Consider the following 17,481-nt stretch of genomic DNA (forward strand, 5'->3'; position numbering starts at 1 on the left):
TCATCATGTAGTATTGTTGTTGAAGTGTATAATGATCTCCTGGTTCTGCTCATTTTACTTAGCATCAGTTCATGTAAGTCTCTCCAAGCTTCTCTGTATTCATCCTGCTGGTCATTTCTTACAGAACAATAATATTCCATAACATTTATATACCATAATTTATTCAGCCATTCTCCAATTGATGGGCATCCACTCAGTTTTCAGTTTCTTGACACTACAAAAAGAGCTGCCAGAAACATTTCTGCACATGTGGGTCCCTTTCTCTCCTTTAAGATCTCTTTGGGATATAAGCCCAGTACTGTAACACTACTGGATCAAAGGGTATGTACAGTTCGATAACTTTTTGAGCATAGTTCCAAATTACTCTCCAGAATGGTTTCGATTCTTTCACAGTTCCACCAACAGTGTATCGGTGTCCCAGTTTTCCCACATCCCCTCCAACATTCGTCATTATCTTTTCCTATCATCTTAGCCAATCTGAGAGATGTGTGGTGGTATCTGAGTTGTCTTAATTTGCATTTCTCTGATCAATAGTGATTTGGAGCACCTTTTCATACGATTAGAAATAGTTTCAATTTTTTTATTTGAAAATCATCAATTCATACATATCCTTTGACCATTTATCAAATGGAGAATGGCTTAAATTCTTATAAATTTGAGTTAATTCTCTATATTATTTTAGAAATGAGGCCTTGATCAGAACCTTTGAATGTAAAAATGTTTACGGATAATTTTTCAACATTGGACCCTTTCCTAGCCTTGTATTCCAAATTTTCCCCACTTTCCCCTCACTCCCTCCCCTAGATGGCAAGCAATCCAATATATGTTATGCATGTTAAAATATTTAAATTCAGTACATGTAAATATATTTATACAATTCTCTTGTTGAGAAAAGAAACATCAGATCAAAAAGGAAAGAAAGTGAATAAGAAAACAAAATGCAAGTGAACAGCAACAAAAAGAGTGAGAATGTTATGTTGTGATCCACACTCAGTTCCCAATTTTCTCTCTCTGGGTGTAAATGACTCTCTTCATCACAAGATCATTGAAATTTGCCTCAATAATTTCGTTGTTAGAGTCATGTCCATCAGAATTGATAATATATCTTATATTATTGGTGTTCATACATTACATTATTGCTATTTCTCCTGGCAATTTTAATTCCAGGCTTTTGTTTCATGCAGTCTGGCATTTTTCATGTACTGAATTTTGAATTTAAGTTAAATAAATCAAGTGACAGTATATAGGTTTGCCATACTCTCTTTCCAATTTAACTAGTTGTTTATGTTCAGTTTTAATTGTTATTTCTTGACTTGAGGAAAGGTTCCTCGGGAGACAAGGAAGTAGATCTGATGTTTTCATTGAGAACTTGCCACATTTTGTTTTGATACATAGTTAAAGACTTTAGTGTAGTTAATGAAGCAGAAATACATGTTTTTTCTGGAACCCACTTGCTTTCTCCATAATCCAAAGATGTTGGCAATTTGTTTTCTAGTTCCTATTCTTTTTTAAAAACCAGCCTACTTTTCTGGTTGTTCTTGATCCCATACTGCTGAAATCTAGCTTTCAGAATCTTAAACATAACCTTGCTGGTGTGAGAAATGAGTGTAATTCTTTGGTAATTTAAACTTTCTTTGGCATTGTCCATTTTTGGGTTGATAAACATAAACCGGTCTTTTCCAATGCAATATCTATCATTGACTTTTTCAAATTTGCTGACATTTTAACAGCATTATCTTTTATGATTAGCTTAGCTGGAACCTTGTCACCTCCACTAGCCTTATTGCTTGGAATGTTTTCTTGGGCCCCCTTGACTTCATTCTTCAGGGCATTAGACTCTAAGTTAGTCACCTCATCAATATTATCTATGTTATCAGTTATTGGTGATGTTAAAATCTGTCTTATATAGTTCTTTGGTTTATTCTTGCCTCCTCTTCTTAATTTATTCAGCTTTTGTTTTGTTTATTTATTTTGTTATATTGTTTGTTTTTGTTTTGCTCATTTTTGCATGAAAGATTCTCTTGATATCTCTTAATTTTTTTAAGGAGATGTTACATATTCACAATTTTATTTTTTCTTCTATTTCTTTGTATTGCTTATTTAAGAAAGTTTTATTTCTCCTTGTTCTTTGGAATTCTGCATTCAGTTGGGTATATATTTTCCCTTCTCCTTTCCCTTACCCTTTCCTTTTTAATATTATAATGATAAAGAATTCATCATTTTATAACCAGCCTCCTGATAAGGAGTCTCTTTGGACTTAGCTAGACTTTTCCTTAGAAAGCAAGCATAGATTTTTGCTAGGGCTGTACTTAAAGCTTTTCCAGCAGCAGAACCTGCCATAGCTTACACTCTGTGGTGCAGTGTTCAAGATCCTTGGATCACCTCCATTTCTCAGTGAGGCAGAAAGATTTGAAAGCAATAATGATGGAGTACAGATTTTGAGGACAAATCAGGGAGAGGAAATCTGGGACTCATTTGCTTTCTAGAGAAGTTGAGAGAGAATAATTTAGCCTTTATTTTTCAGGAAGCCATTCAAAAATATTTTTCAAAAGGTTTGAAAACAGAAAAATTGAAGTTAAAGATGACACTACAGAAAAACTAAAAATTCAACCTTTACATAGGTAATGTTTCAGGAATATACCAAAGTAATTATATGTGTTCTGAGCATTAAAAAACTACTGCTATTTCTAAGATTTTCCAGAAAAGCACAATTGGCAAAAGAAGATAAAATAAAATTAGGGAATTAGACATAGGACAAAGACGTGATTCCCAAAGCAATATTCAGATAAAGGGTTAAAGACAAAAAGTGGTATCAATGTTACAGAAGCACAGTGAAAGCCAGAGAAGAAATTTACAAGAGTGATAAAAGTGTTTTGGGGCTAGAGGTAGATAGTCCAGACAACTTGTCTGAAAACATGAAAATTTTAAACTAGGGTGCCTCTTCCCTTACTTAATTCCTATTAGCTAGATAATTCCTTGCTACATCCTGTAGTCTTAGAGTAACCTACATAAATCAGAGTGTTCTCTGTGCTACTTTGAACAACCTTGATAGAATCTAAAGGGTGGTAGACAATAAGAAGTTAAAATTTTTATGTGTGGATGATTGAAATAGAAAGTCCAAGTCACTTAAAAAAAATTAAAAATAACTTTAGCAAGACATTAGAAGGAAGTGAGGGAGAGTGAATAATAAAATGAGAACTTGAACAGGAAAAATCAGTCAAACTGTCAATAATGAGTGAATGAATGATAAAATATTTATTAAGCATTTTGGTTGTGCTGGGCACTGTGATAAGGTAGAGATACAAATACAAAGATTTTCTCTTCCGAAAAGAACTTAGAGTATAATATATTATTATATTATGTAATACTGTTATATATATAGAACAGAATATATTAGAATTTAAGTGAAGATAGCACATAAAGGGCAATTAGAAGTGAGTGGAGACCTGATTTGACCAAGAAGCTCATCCCTCACAATTTGGCATCAGGGATTAGAGTTCAGTTTAGGTAGGTGGGGGATAAGGAGAATGGCCCATAGTGCAAGCAGCATTGCAGCAGAAATGACTGCTGGGGCCTAGTTTCAGGTGAATTAGTCTAAAGCTTACTTATTAGAACTCAGTATGATAGGACTAAAGGCCTAGGATGCTCATATATGCTATGTGGAGATACAAATACAAAGAACAAACTATTCCTGTTCACAAGGTTGATTGGTCAGTTGTTATCCTTCTTTATCGAAGAGGACCAAAATGATATCACTATATTAGAGTCAAGTTACAGTGTGTCCAGCTGTGGCTGATCAGATCCATATGATCTCAGAATGCTCTGCCACAGGTTGGACACAAATAGTCCCCATGAACATTTGAGGTGGCTTCTCTCACTTTGCACATTTCGAGTTTCTTCTGAGCTAATTTAGTTCTGTTCTGCTCATGGAACACAGAACCTTCTATGATAGCATGCCATGCTGGGTGGTCTTTTGTCAGTGTTTCTGGTGTCACACAATCAATTCTAAAGTTTTTAAGAGAGATCTTGAGGGTGTCCTTGTGTCACCTTTTCTGCTTGCCTTGTGAACACTACATAAAATACTTTTTTTGGCAACCATACATTTGGCATTTGAATGATGTGGCCAGCCCATTGGAGTTGCACTCTCTGCAATAGTTGGGATGCTTGTCAGTTCAGCTTGAGAAAGGACCTCATTGTCTGGGATCTCATCCTGCTGGGTGATCTTCAGAATCTTCCTAAGACAATTCAAATGGAAGCGATTCAGTTTCATGGCATGGCTCTGGCATCCTGTCCACCAGGTTTCCCAGGCATCCAGCAGTGAGGTCAGCACAATGGCTCTGCAGACTTTCAGTCTGGTAGTTTCTAATACCTCGCCTCTCCCCACACTCCTTCTGAGCCTCCCAAACGCTTACCTGGCTCTGGTAATGTGTGTATCAATTTCATCATCAGTGTGGACGTCTCTGGAAAGTGTACTGCCAAGGTAAGAGAACTTATCCATGGCATCCAGAACTTCACCGTTTGCTGCTATAATTGATGGTGTGTTACTGACTGATGGAGGACCCGTGTTTTCTTGTTTTTAGTTGTTAGGCCAAAACTAGCATGAGCAGCAGAGAAGCGATGTTGCATCTTTGTTGCATATCAGCTTTGGAGGCTGCATTGAATGCACAATCATCTGCATATAAAAAATCATGCACTCTTTCCATTTTAGTTGTGAAGATGTATGGAAAATTATGTCAAAATGTGATTGCCCAGTGAAGTTCATCAGCATAGTACGTCAGTTTCATGATGGCATGTGCTTGACTGAGTTCTGGACAATGGACAATGCTCTCGAGCTTTCCCAGTCACCAGTGGAGTGAAACAAGGCTGTGTGCTTGTTCCTGTGCTTTTTAGCAAGTTTTGAACCATGTTGTCAAAGGTCTTCAATGAGGACAAACATGGCATTAAAGTCAGCTATTGCACTGATGGTAAATTCCTTAACTTGGAAAGGCTACAAGCCAAAATTGTTCACAAGGAGTTTATGTTCCAATGGGGAAGACACCAAGTATAAATATAAATCTATATAGAATAAGTATTGAGACAATGCAAAGTTTTGTATTAATATGTATAAAATAGTTAAGTATAAGATAGTTTGGATGAAAGGTACCAACCCTTGGGATTAGGCATGTTTCTTGTAGAAGGTGATACTTAAATCCCACCTTTGACATCAGTTGTGTTACTGAGGGTCAGTCACTTACACTTCCTGAAATTTAGGTTCATCTTTGCCTACTTCACAGAATTATTGAGAGACTCAAATAAGGTAAATAATGAGATTTGATATGTGTGTTCAAACTTGAATGTCCTTTATAAATATCAGTTGTAACATCCTTTCAATTGAGTAGCATTTCTATATTTCACCTAAAAACCAGGCAAATTGATAAAGAAATACAATTTGCATTAGCCAAATGTTCCAAGTACTTGAGATTTAATCTGCCAAGAGATGTACAAAGATGACATAATAACAACTGTAAAACATTTTTAATAAAAATAAAGAATTAACTTAAAAATAAATTAAGTTGGAGAGAGGTTCAAGATATAAGGGTACGTTAATATAGTTTTAAAAAGAGCAAAACTCAATTTACAAATTTAATGCAATACTAATTTAAAAAAATTAGTGGGCTACTTTATAGAATTACATAAAAGGATAATGTTTATATGGATGAATGAGAAGGCAAGAATGTGCTGGAGAATTACAAAAAAAAAAGGAACTTCAACTTTTGACTTATTATAAGAGAAATGATTTCTCTTTTTTGTTAGTAACCAATTATTAAATCAAGACTAAGGTTTTTCTGGTTCCTCATTCAGAAAGTAGCCCCTATAGGATATTTAGGAAGCATATGAAGTGCAGGACTGATAATGTGAGGGACTTCATCAGATTTGTTCAAAAGTAAAAAGAAAATTTAGATGAATTGATGGATACCAGCCTATTTACTCAGATAGGTTAGGGAAAAGTGGATTCTCTCTTTTGCCTAGATTACCTTGGACTAGCTGATTTGTTATAGAGAAGTCTCATTGACCAATACTGAGTAATCAGTATCACCTTCTCCTCACACCCTCATTATAATATTCTTATTATTTCTTAACCATTCAGTTGATTATCTCTCTCAGGAATGCCCACTTTTCCAAGGACATTTAAGTGTTTAGTGGATTCCACCAGAGTTCTTTGGCATTCTAGAGTGTCACTGACTTTTATTAATGATTGCTAGCATGATTGATAAAATGATTAATACCCAGAAATTGTGTCTTGAGCTTTTTATATGTTACAGATAAAAAATTCTAAAAATGATAATTGTTAGAATCAACTGGTACTGGATCAAAAATAGAAAAATGGACCAGTGGATTGAATTCCATTAGATAATCCTGAATTAGAACCAAAAGCTTATTTATATCTGGCCAGTGTTGGGTAAATTCAGTATTACAAATTATTATTATTTTTCAAGGCAATCAGAGTTAAGTGACTTGTCCAGATTCATACAGCTAGAATACTATCCTAATTATTGAAGAAAGGAGAAATTCAGTAAATATAGGTAGAAATATAAATCTGTATCTGTATCTATATCTATACACACACATTTACATACATGTATGTATATGTATCTATATTCAGTGATACCTCGGCACTCCTCTACTTTGAAACTTGTCAGATTTGATGCATTTTGAGGAGAGAAAAATGCTTCACCACTTGGTGCTTACCTGGCCCTTGGCTCTTGTAGTACTTGGGTGTCATCTTGGTGGAGCAGTAACGTGAGGTTGGCCAGGTGTACTGCCCAGCCCCCTGTCTATCTGTCCTCCTCCATGGGCTGGTGACAGTGAGGGTGGTGGCCCCCTGTCAGGTTGGAGCCATGGTGCTCAGGTTGTGAAGATTCGGCTCTCTTCATATCTGTGGGACACTGGGCAGGCCATTTAGCCCAGTTTGCCTCAGTTTCCTAATCTGTAAAATGAGCCAGGCAAGGAAATAGCAAATTGTTCCATTGTCTTTGCCAAGAAAATCAATGAAGCCACAAAGAGTGAGATGTAACTGAAAAAATGACTAGGGTGGGGCAGCTAGGTGGCGCAGTGGATAGAGCACCAACCCTGAAGTCAGGAGGACCTGGGTTCAAATCTGGCCTCCTAGCTGTGTGACTCTGGGTAAGTCACTTAACCCCAATTGCCTTAGTCCCCTCTCCCCAAAAAATATTGAGTAGGGTTTAGGTTTTGGTTCTGTTACTTATTCTGTGGGTAACATCTAACTTTTCTAGGCCTTAGGTTCCTCCTTTCTTAATTGAGGCATTAGAATGAATGCTTTCTGAGCAAATATGCCTCCTTTATTGTATCTTTTCAGGTTGAGCTCCAGAGTAAGGAATACTGTTTACCTACCAGTTTCCCTTACTAGCCAGATGACTTTGGTTCCAGGAATACCAGAGACCTCCAGCCATGTACTGGCAGAATTCGAATCTTTGGATCCATTGCTATCTGCTCTCAGGTTGGATTCCAGCCGCTTGAAGGTGAGCTTTTTTTAATCATTGTTTTATATTTGTTGAGTATTTTCAATGATTTGCATGCATCATAGAGCAAATACATTATTTGCCTTTCAGTTTATGTTTAAGCAATGATTCTTACTTTTCTTAAAAATGCTTTATATCCTGAGCACTGAGGATCTTTTTGTTCTTTTGAGTAATTATTTGATGTAGATAGCTTTTTCCTTTAGAGGTTCAATTCAGTAAGCATTTAGTAAAAACCTTTTGTTTACAAGACCCTCTGCTAGGTACTGAGAATCCAAAGGTAGAAGGAGAAATAGCTGTTGCCCTCATAAACTTCTTTTCTGCCAAGGTTGGTCTGGGGAAACTAGAAGATAGTTTAAGAGTGGTTGGAACATTAACAACTAGAGAGATCAAGAAAGGCTTCATGGAAGTGAGAGCAGCTCACTTGAGCTTTGAAGAAAGTTTAAAGTTATTAAGAGACAAAGAAGAAAGAATATATTCTAAGAATGTCAGACAACCTGTGTGAATGAAGGGAGACAGGGAATACTGGTTTTGGGGAATAGCTAGTAGGCCAATTTGACTGTAATGGAAAGTATCTAAAATGAGATAACTGGAAATATAGACTGTAATCAAACAGAAAAGTTTTAAGCACTAATTTGAGGAGTTTCCATTTTGACTTATTAGGTAATAGGGAATGACTGAGAATTCTTGGATCAGTGAGTAACATGGTTACTTGTGTTTTAGGAAGGTTAGTTTGGCAGTGATGGAGAATCAATTAGGGAATAGATTGAAAGCATAGAGTACACTTAGAAGGATTTTGTAGCTGAGGGCTGCTGAGAGTAAAATAGGATGGTGGCTGTATGAGTGGAGAGAAGGGGATGAGAAAAGTGTTTGGTTAATAGAATTGATAATTAAGGAAGAGTGAAGAGTTGAGGACCTCCCTAAGGTTGTGAACTTAGTACTGGCAGGATGGTGAGGCAGGCCTTTCACAGAGGAGGTAATAGATTCTAATTTGGACATATTAGGTGCTGTGATTTTAAATTTGAATGTTTTGTGTTTATTTCATTTTAAATTTCTCTTTCCTATGGGGTAAAATGGAATACCTTAGCCCAACATTTAAAGCCTTCCCACTCTGACTTTGACGTGCCTTTTTACCATGCTGTCTGCCTCCTGAGCACAGACTGGATTGCTAGCTATTTCCCCAGATCAGCAGCTGTCTCATCTCGGAATTTTCAGGGACCTTCCCATAGGCTTGGTTAAAAACTCCTAACATGCCTGTCCCTGTCATCATGCTGTTCTTCTTTCAAGGCTCAGCTCTAGTGTCATTTCTTCCCTTATGTCCACTTTTACCCTTTTGCCAATTGAATGTGTTTTTTTTCTTTTCAGATTTTCTGAGAGTGTTTTGTCGGGCTTTTTCCTTTGCCCTTATCATACTTTACCATATCTCTATATATGACTCACTTCAACATTCCCCTGCTCCGTGGATGGAAGCTCCAATCTTAAGGAGATGAATTTCATTCTTTTAATACCTTGTGCAAAGAAGATTCTTTAAAAAATTTATTGAACCAAATTTAATAACTTTTTTTGCATTTTAGAAAGCAGGAAACATGATTGACTAGAAAGTACCACAAAATAATTATACCATATTACATTGTAGATATTACTAAAGTATTACTTTATTAGTAATAGTAATTTAGTAGGCTTGTTTCAGAATAAGAAATTAGGTGGGCGATAGATTGTGAAAACAAGGGTATTGACTACAGTTCTGATAATGTAGTTTGTTTAGGTGTCTATGGTTAAACAAATTTTGACTCCATTAGACTATAAGCTTCTTTAGTTTAGGAACTTTCACTTTTTGTATTTGTTTCCTCTAGCACCTACCACAGTGCCTAGCACATAATAAGTGGTTCAAAGGCCATCTTGTACAGGAAGTCTTTTCCTTTTTTTTCCTCCCAGTTACAAATGCCTTTCCCTCTATCACTATCTCTCTTTTTCTCTGTATGTATCTTGTGTATGCCTATTAATCGACATGTTGCCTACATTGTTAGAAGGTAATTTCTTTGAAATCAAGTACTATTTTTAGTTTTCTTTGTACCCATAGCACATAATAAAAACTTGCTTAAGAAATTCTTGTTGATTGATTGATTGATTTGTCTTTTCAGTGCACAAGTATAGCTGTGTCTCGAAAGTGGCTGGCCCTGGGCAGTTCAGGAGGAGGACTCAACCTCATTCAAAAAGAAGGCTGGGAACAGAGACTTTTTCTTTCCCACAGGGTAAGATGAAAGAAGCCCTGCCACACTCCTTACTCAGGAAAGCACTGAGAGAATTCAGTTTTATCTGTGAATTACTCAGTTTGGCACATAGGAATCAATGGTGTGAATTCTGTAGGGCTTTCTATCTGCATAAGGAATCACATTGCCCCGAACATGGTTATGATTAAACTCTGAGAAGAAATTTTAGTCTTGATTTCTTAGTATGTTAAATCAAACCAATAGTTTAATTGAATATTTAGTGACACTAAACTAAGTGCTGTGGAAATATAAAAAGGGTCCCTGGGGTATATGTATTTTAGGAACTTAATATCCAGTATGTGGTTTTAAACTACTAGGCAAAGTGACTGAGGGAGGAGGAGACACACATAGAGACAGAGAGAATGAGAAAGAGAAAGAGATGTAGGGAGGGAAGGAGGGAGAGACAGAGACATACACACATACAAACACACACAGAGAATTTAGAATATTTCACTTCTGACGTTCATTTGAGTCTATAATAGTGATGCTCTTTAATTTGGGTTATGCTTGTCTTCACTTCTTATTTGTTGGATTATTCATCTCCCATCTCCGAACATCTCTCACCTCAACGTCCTTTAGTATTCTCTTGGATTCACTTATTATCTCTATGCAAATTATTTCCAAATCTGTGTGTCAAACCCTACACTCTTTCCTAACCTCCATTCTGGCATTACCATTTTGCTTCTGAAAGTGAGTGTTCTTAAATATGTGCTAATCAGAATTTATCTTCCTTAAACTTCTTCTATGTTTCTTTATTTCCTTTGAAAGCATTACTATACTTTTGTATTCCCCAGGTTTGAAATCACAGAGTCATCTTTGATTCTCATATCCAATAAGTTGTCAAGTCTTATTAAATTTTATCTAAAAGACCTTTCTCAATTTTCCTATTCTCTCTACATATGGCCACTACTCTAGTTTAGACTCTATCCTCTTCCATTTGTTTTTTCTTTTATTCTCTACTCTCTACAACACATCCTCCCCTTATGTAGGTGCTATAATAAGTTAACCAGGGCAAAAGTCTGCTCTTACTCATCCTCTGTTCAAGAATGTTCGTTAATTATTTATTGTGATTAGGTCAAAATTCCTGACATTTTGCTCCAACCTACCTTTTTTGGATTTATTCCATGTGGTGTCAGAAGTACTGATCTATCAGATATTCCCTGAAGTTGGAAATTTCATCTTGCTTTTCCCTATATTCACAGAGGCATCTGTTTTGTTTAGTGGAGAAAGCTACACCTGGAATCAAGAACACTTGAGTTCTAATCATGACTCAAAACACTTAAATGCTGTGTGGTCTTAGGCAAGTCACTTAACTGATCTTGGCCTCAATTTCCTTATCTGTTAAATGGGAATAATACTTTAACATCTACCTTATAGTGTTGTTTGAGGATTGCATGTATAAAGTATACTGGAGATTTTAAAGCTTTACGATTTATCTTATGCTTCGAATATTCTTCTCTTCATTATCTCTTAGAATCCTTTAACTTTCTTGCTCTGCATATCTCCTTTTCCCCAGTTTCCTTCCTTTAGGGATACTCTAACCTCCTCAAATGTACTTGTCTTAATAATTTTGTGTATTTGGGTTATATTGGGGCAGCTAGCTAGCTAGGACTCCAGGCTTGGAGTCAGGAAAACTTAAGACCAGAGTTCAAATCTCATCTTAGACACTGAATACCTGTGTGATCCTGCACAAAACAGTGTCTCAATGTCTTCATGAACTGAAGAAGGAAATAGTAGATCCTACTCCAGTGTCTTTGCTAAGAAAACTCCAAATGAGATCATGAAGAGTTGGACATGACTGAAATAACAATAACAGTAACAACAACAAATGCATTGTATTTTCCCCCCACATATTCCTGGTAGAATGTAAATTCTTTGTCATCAGGGGCCATTTTTAGTTTAGTTGTTTTTTTTTTTCCCCCCACCAATCATAGTTCACTGCAAATATTCTCTGGAATATCAGACTACTTTTTTGCCTTAGCAAAGAAGCCAGAAATTCAGTGGCTTATAAAACTGAACTGTACATGTACTTTTGTTTTTGAGAATTGAATGGGAAACATATTTGGAGGGAGAAAAGTGAGAGAATTCATTTTTTTATCCCAGACTCTTATCAATCTTTTGATAAATTAGAATTTTAGAATTTAATTTTCTAGTATGTTTCACATAATAATTATTATTTGTGTAGCATTTTAAGGTTTACAAAGTGCTTTACATATATTATGCCATTTAAGTCTCATTAAAAATAATTTCTACCATTGGGAAAAGTGTATAGTAAATGGAAGAAAAATGTGATCTTAACTCTAACTTGAGAGCAAACAACAATGTTCTTTAATCTTAGATACAAACTACATTTCATAAAGACATTTCTTGTTATTTATTTATTTTTCTTGCTTTAGGAAGGTGCTGTTTCTCAGGTTGCCTGTTGTTTACATGATGATGACTATGTTGCTGTAGCCACTAGGTAAGATGACTTTTAAAAATAGTATTTCATTTTTTTCCAAATATATGTAAAGACAGTTTTTAGTGTTCATTTTTATAAGATTTTGAATTCCAAAATTTTTCTCCTTTTCCTCTCTTCACTCCTCTCTTCCTGAAATGGTAAGTTATATATGTGTAACCATGTCAAACATATTTCCATATTAGTCATAGTTGTGAAACAAGAAACAGACCAAAAGAAAAAAACAAAAAAAGTAAAGTGAAAATTGTATGCTTTCATCTGTATTACATCATGAATCATTTGTAATTGTTTTGGATCATTGTATTGCTGAGAAGAGCTAAGTCATTCATAGTAGGTCATTATACAATGTTGCTGTGCCTGTGTACAGTATTTTCCTGGTTCTGTTCATTTCACTTTGCACGAGTTCATGTAAGTCTTTCCAGGTTTTTCTGAAATCTGCCTGCTCATAATTTCTTATTTCACAGTAGTATTCCATTACATTCATATACTACAACTTATTCAACCATCACCCTCTTGATGATCATCTCTTCAATTTCCAATATTTTGTAATTACAAAAAGAACTGCCATAAATATTTTTGTACATGTTGGTATTTTTTTTTTTTTTTTAATGATAAGCTATTTAAAAATTTTCTTATCTTATCCAGGTACATAAAACTACCTTTTAAAAAACATGAAGAGATACAATTCTCAGGTTTTGGATTTGGAACAGGGAAGTCAGATCTAACTTTCACTTCTTCAGGTGATGGAGGATCTCACCTTCTATTCTTTTAAAATCTAAGTTTGTTGATGACTTCCAGGTTAATCATATCAGTCTTTTTAATCATCCCCTCAATTGATCCCTTTCTTCTTTATCAAAATCAATTGTGTTTGTGTCATTAACATTTCATTCTTGGGAAACCCCCATCCAGGTTTATCTCCTGTTCATAGGCTTTTGCCTTGGAATCTTTTTGATCTAATCTCTGAAATCTGAAATCTGGAGACAGGTAGATGGTGCAGTGGATAAAGCAATGGCTCTGGAGGACCTAAGTTCCAATCTGGCCTCAGACACTTAGCACTTATTAGATATGTATCATTTAACCTCAATTGCTTCTCAAAAAAAAAAAAAAATCCCAACTGAAATTTGAAATTTGCTTTTCCAAAATTTTAGATACCAAATTTATTTTTCCCCATCTTTTTTCTTCATAAGATGGTAGGTGGAGAACTTTTATTTTTTGAGAAATTGATACTCGTTGTCATAATTCTCTGTATTGTTAGTAATTTTTTCTTTTTGACTTTTTATTCTCGTAGTCAAGGTTTTGTAGTAGTTTGGCAATTAAATCAGGAGCGTCGTGGGAAACCAGAACGGATTTATGTATCTTCAGAACACAAAGGCCGGAGAGTTACATCTCTCTGTTGGGACACAGCTGTTCTTAGAGTTTTTGCAGGAGACCATTTGGGAAAAGTTTCTGCCATCAAAGTTAACACATCCAAACAAGGAAAGGTGGGAAACAGTTCTTTTCTTTTTCTGTAGAGCAAAAGAGTTTGGCATGGTTTTACAGATGCCTGAAATAATGGGAGAACGTGATAGCCACTGTACAACTTGAAGAAGTGGTAAAAGCCAAATTTAATTGGTGAAGATAACACAAATAGTGTTTTTAGGTTTTGTATTTTAAATTCTTTGTAAAGTTAATTATTTTGAAACTTTTGATTAGGAACTGACATCCTCACAAGAAATATGACTTTTAAAAATGTCTCATTTTGATTTGCTTTATTTTAATATCTAAACTTTTGAAATTGGGAACAAAAAGGGAACAATGTTTAAATTATAATATTTCATTATTCTGTGATGAAATAAATTTTTATTTTCCATACTCTTCTTCTAATCCCCCTTCCCCCAACCATTTAGGCGTCAGCTACCTTTGTGATGTTCCCAGTTCAGACAATAACAACAGTTGACTCTCGAATAGTACAGTTAGATTATTTGGATGGAAGATTGCTTGTATCTTCACTCACTCGATCCTTCTTATGCGATACTGAGAGGTAAATTTGGTTGCATCATACACAGTAATTTTTATTAAATAGTAGTTTAAATTAATCAACAAATATTTACCCTTATTTCTATTTATCAGTCTTTATGTTTTTTTATGAGGAGAAGGTAGGTGTTTGTCCTTCAGATATTTTTCTCATGTATGCTTTTGATACAATGGATAGTTTTAGAGTTCTCCATATTCACCAACAATTTGTTTGCAATTGTGTACATTAATGAAAAGGAACACGGAACCATGGAATCCTATAGGTGGAAGGGAAGTTAACTAGTAACTCCTCAAAAATTCAGAAAATGGTGCTGTAGAACTGACCTCTTATTAAAGATCTGGAGTGATGGGAAACTCAGTTCCTAAGGCAGCTCATTCTCCTTTGAAACTGCTTGGACAGAGAGAAAAGAAAACTTAGATAGGAATGTGGAAAACCTTACCCAGGTAGTAGACATTCTATAAGTTAGGAGTTGATCAAGCAGAACTAAAAACTTCAGTGAAACAAGAAATATTAGAATAAAGTAGAAAGAAATATTATATGGGATCTACCATCAAAAACAATTGACCAGAAAACATGCTGAAAATTTGAATAATTGGATTCCTCCAAAACTATCACCAAACAGAAATCTTAGATTTCATATTTCAAGAAGGTATAAAAGAAAGCTGCCGAGAACTTCTAAAACCTTAGGGCAAAATGAAAATATAAGAATCTGTAGGTCACCTGAAAGAGATCTCAAATTTAATATATCTAGAAATGGGAGAGCTAAATCCCAAAGCTTGTAACTTAAAGAAAAAAATATTTCGAGTAACCAGGGAGAGAGACTGCTAAAGAACCAAAATCAGAAGTAGCAGTTATTAAAAGTAAAGGAAAACCTTGAATATAGTAAAGCAAAACACAAAAGAAAAAGACTTACAGACAATTACAACTTATCCTACACATTTGACTATACTCTCTCTTAACAGGAAGAATGGAATGTAGATTATGTAAAAGGGAATAATGGAAACAAGGATGGAGGAGTGGGTTAAAACCAGGTTGTGTAGGTCCTTAAAAACTAGATTGACAACTTTGTATTATGTACTTTAAGGTATAAGGAACCACTACCATGTTATGTTATGTTATGTTATGTTATGTTATGTTATGTTATGTTATGTTATGTTATGTTATGTTATGTTAATTTTATTTTATTCTTTTGCTGAGGCAATTGGGATTAAGTGACTTGCCCAGGGTCACAAAGCTAGGAAGTGTTAAGTGTCTGAGACCAGATTTGAACTCAGGTCCTCCTGACTTCAGGGCTGGTGCTCTATGTACTGCACCACCTAGCTGCCCCACCACTGCCATTTCTTAAGCAAGGGAATAAAATGGTCAGATTTGTCCCTTAGGAAGATTATTGTGGCTACTTTATAGAGGATGCAGTAGAGAGAAGAACAGGAAGTAGGTGCATTTGAGGCTTTTACAAGGGTAACTATGTAGAGAGAAAGGGATAGGTGAGAGAAATGCTGTAGATGTAGAATCTGTAGAACTTGACAATGAACTGATTGGTTTACCAAAGGAAGAGAGAAAAATCAAAGTGTTACAGTGAGATTTGCTCTGTATGTTTTTCTGTGTATGTGCTGTATGTCCTTAGGAGAATAGTACTGTATCTGGAAGATAATTATAGGAAACATTGATACCCTAATATTTAAAATGATTATGCTAATTTTAATTAGTTTAGTTTATTCCCCATCATTTATCCCCAAATTACCTTTTACTATCACTTCTGAATAATTCATTTTAATTCAGTAAACACTTATTAAGCATTAGGGACGTGGAGACAAAAAAAGATATGACTGCTGTTGTTGAAGTGCTTAAAAATAACTCACAAGTAGGTGCAAAATATATAGACATTTTTAAGGGTTGGAAGACTCTCATAAAGGAATTTGTACTTGAGCTCATTCTTGAAGGGAACAGAGGTTTTAAAGGCAGAGGTGCAAAAAGGTGACAGCTAGTTCTGAGATACAGAGGAGGAGCTGGGATGTTATATGTGAGGAACAGTATTAAACTTATATGAAGAGGGAAGCACCTAAAGGAGGATAAGGAAAATCACCTTAGAAGAAATTGGCCACAAAATGAAATAATTTGGATTTTCCTGTTTCTGTCACTGTTCATATTCCTTTTGAAATGCCAACAAATAGGAGAGAAGACTGCCCTGGGTTGGAGAAAGAGGAAATTAAGCCCTAGGATATATCTCCTCTCAAAGCTCTGCCCACAGAAGACATTTAATACAGGAATTTTCAAATGAAAATAAGTTAATTGTTCATTTGGAAAACATTTGTGTAGCTATTGCATTAGGATCTATTGATAATATGAAATGGGTTGGTGACATTCCATTCAAGGAGGTAATTAGAGAACTTACGTCTATATCTGTAACTCTTTATAGTAATATCATATGTAATGTATATATATATATATGCTATATAATAGTATTCATATTTTATTGATGAGAGCAATGATGATAGGGCAAGTTATAATTTTTTTAAACATCAGAGAAATTTAATGTCAGTTGTTCATTATTAACTTTTTTTAGTGCTTTTGTTTCTAAATTGTATTCTGCCTTTATGAAGCAATTAATAAACATAAGACAACCTAAAAGTAAACTAAAAATATAAACTAATATTAGAAATGCTAAAATTCTTCAGGCTCTTGATATAGTTGTATGATATCAATGTGTTTGCATACTAGGGGAACAACAATAAGGAAGATACCATTATATCCTGGGACGGTTAGGCCTTGTATTAAATTGCCATATTGTTGTTTTTAATCTTGTTATTAGCATATGTAACTGTCCCATCCCTCTTCTTCTTTTTTTTTTTTTTTATTATTAGGGAAAAATTTTGGAAAATTGGTACTAAGGAAAGAGATGGAGAATATGGAGCTTGTTTTTTCCCAGGAAGAAGCTCTGGGATTCAGCAGCCCCTAATATATTGTGCTCGCCCTGGCTCTAGAATGTGGGAGGTGAGCTTTGATGGGGAAGTTCTGAGTACACACCAGTTCAAGAAACTTCTTTCTTCATCACCTCTTCCTGTGATTAATCTAAGGTAGGGATTGTAGGACTGGTCTATGATCATTTTAAACCTTTCATGGAAAAGACTTGGCTTGATATTTCTTAAATGCAAAATATATTTTCCAATTAGCCATTCAAAGATCATTTATTAATTGCCCTCTCTGGATGAGAGGCAATATACC

The 17,481-nt window shown here is 35.1% G+C and overlaps 1 protein-coding gene across 5 annotated transcripts in view; it reads left to right on the plus strand.

The window, feature by feature from the left end:
* HPS5 (HPS5 biogenesis of lysosomal organelles complex 2 subunit 2) overlaps positions 1–17,481 on the plus strand; it is a 91,266-nt gene that overhangs the window by 5,203 nt on the left and 68,582 nt on the right. For 4 of the 5 annotated variants that reach the window (XM_012552470.3, XM_031942847.1, XM_031942848.1 and 1 more), the window contains exons 2-7: positions 7,358–7,520; positions 9,659–9,769; positions 12,184–12,248; positions 13,534–13,726; positions 14,132–14,265; positions 17,121–17,333. In XM_012552470.3, coding sequence (XP_012407924.2) covers positions 7,413–7,520; positions 9,659–9,769; positions 12,184–12,248; positions 13,534–13,726; positions 14,132–14,265; positions 17,121–17,333 — 824 coding nt within the window. In that variant the 5' untranslated portion in view covers positions 7,358–7,412. Of the gene's footprint in view, positions 1–7,357; positions 7,521–9,658; positions 9,770–12,183; positions 12,249–13,533; positions 13,727–14,131; positions 14,266–17,120; positions 17,334–17,481 lie in introns of those variants that run through there. The other variant, XM_012552471.2, reaches the window with a different exon arrangement.

This window comes from Sarcophilus harrisii, chromosome 6 (assembly GCF_902635505.1).
Source record: "Sarcophilus harrisii chromosome 6, mSarHar1.11, whole genome shotgun sequence".
Taxonomy (NCBI): Eukaryota; Metazoa; Chordata; class Mammalia; order Dasyuromorphia; family Dasyuridae; genus Sarcophilus; species Sarcophilus harrisii.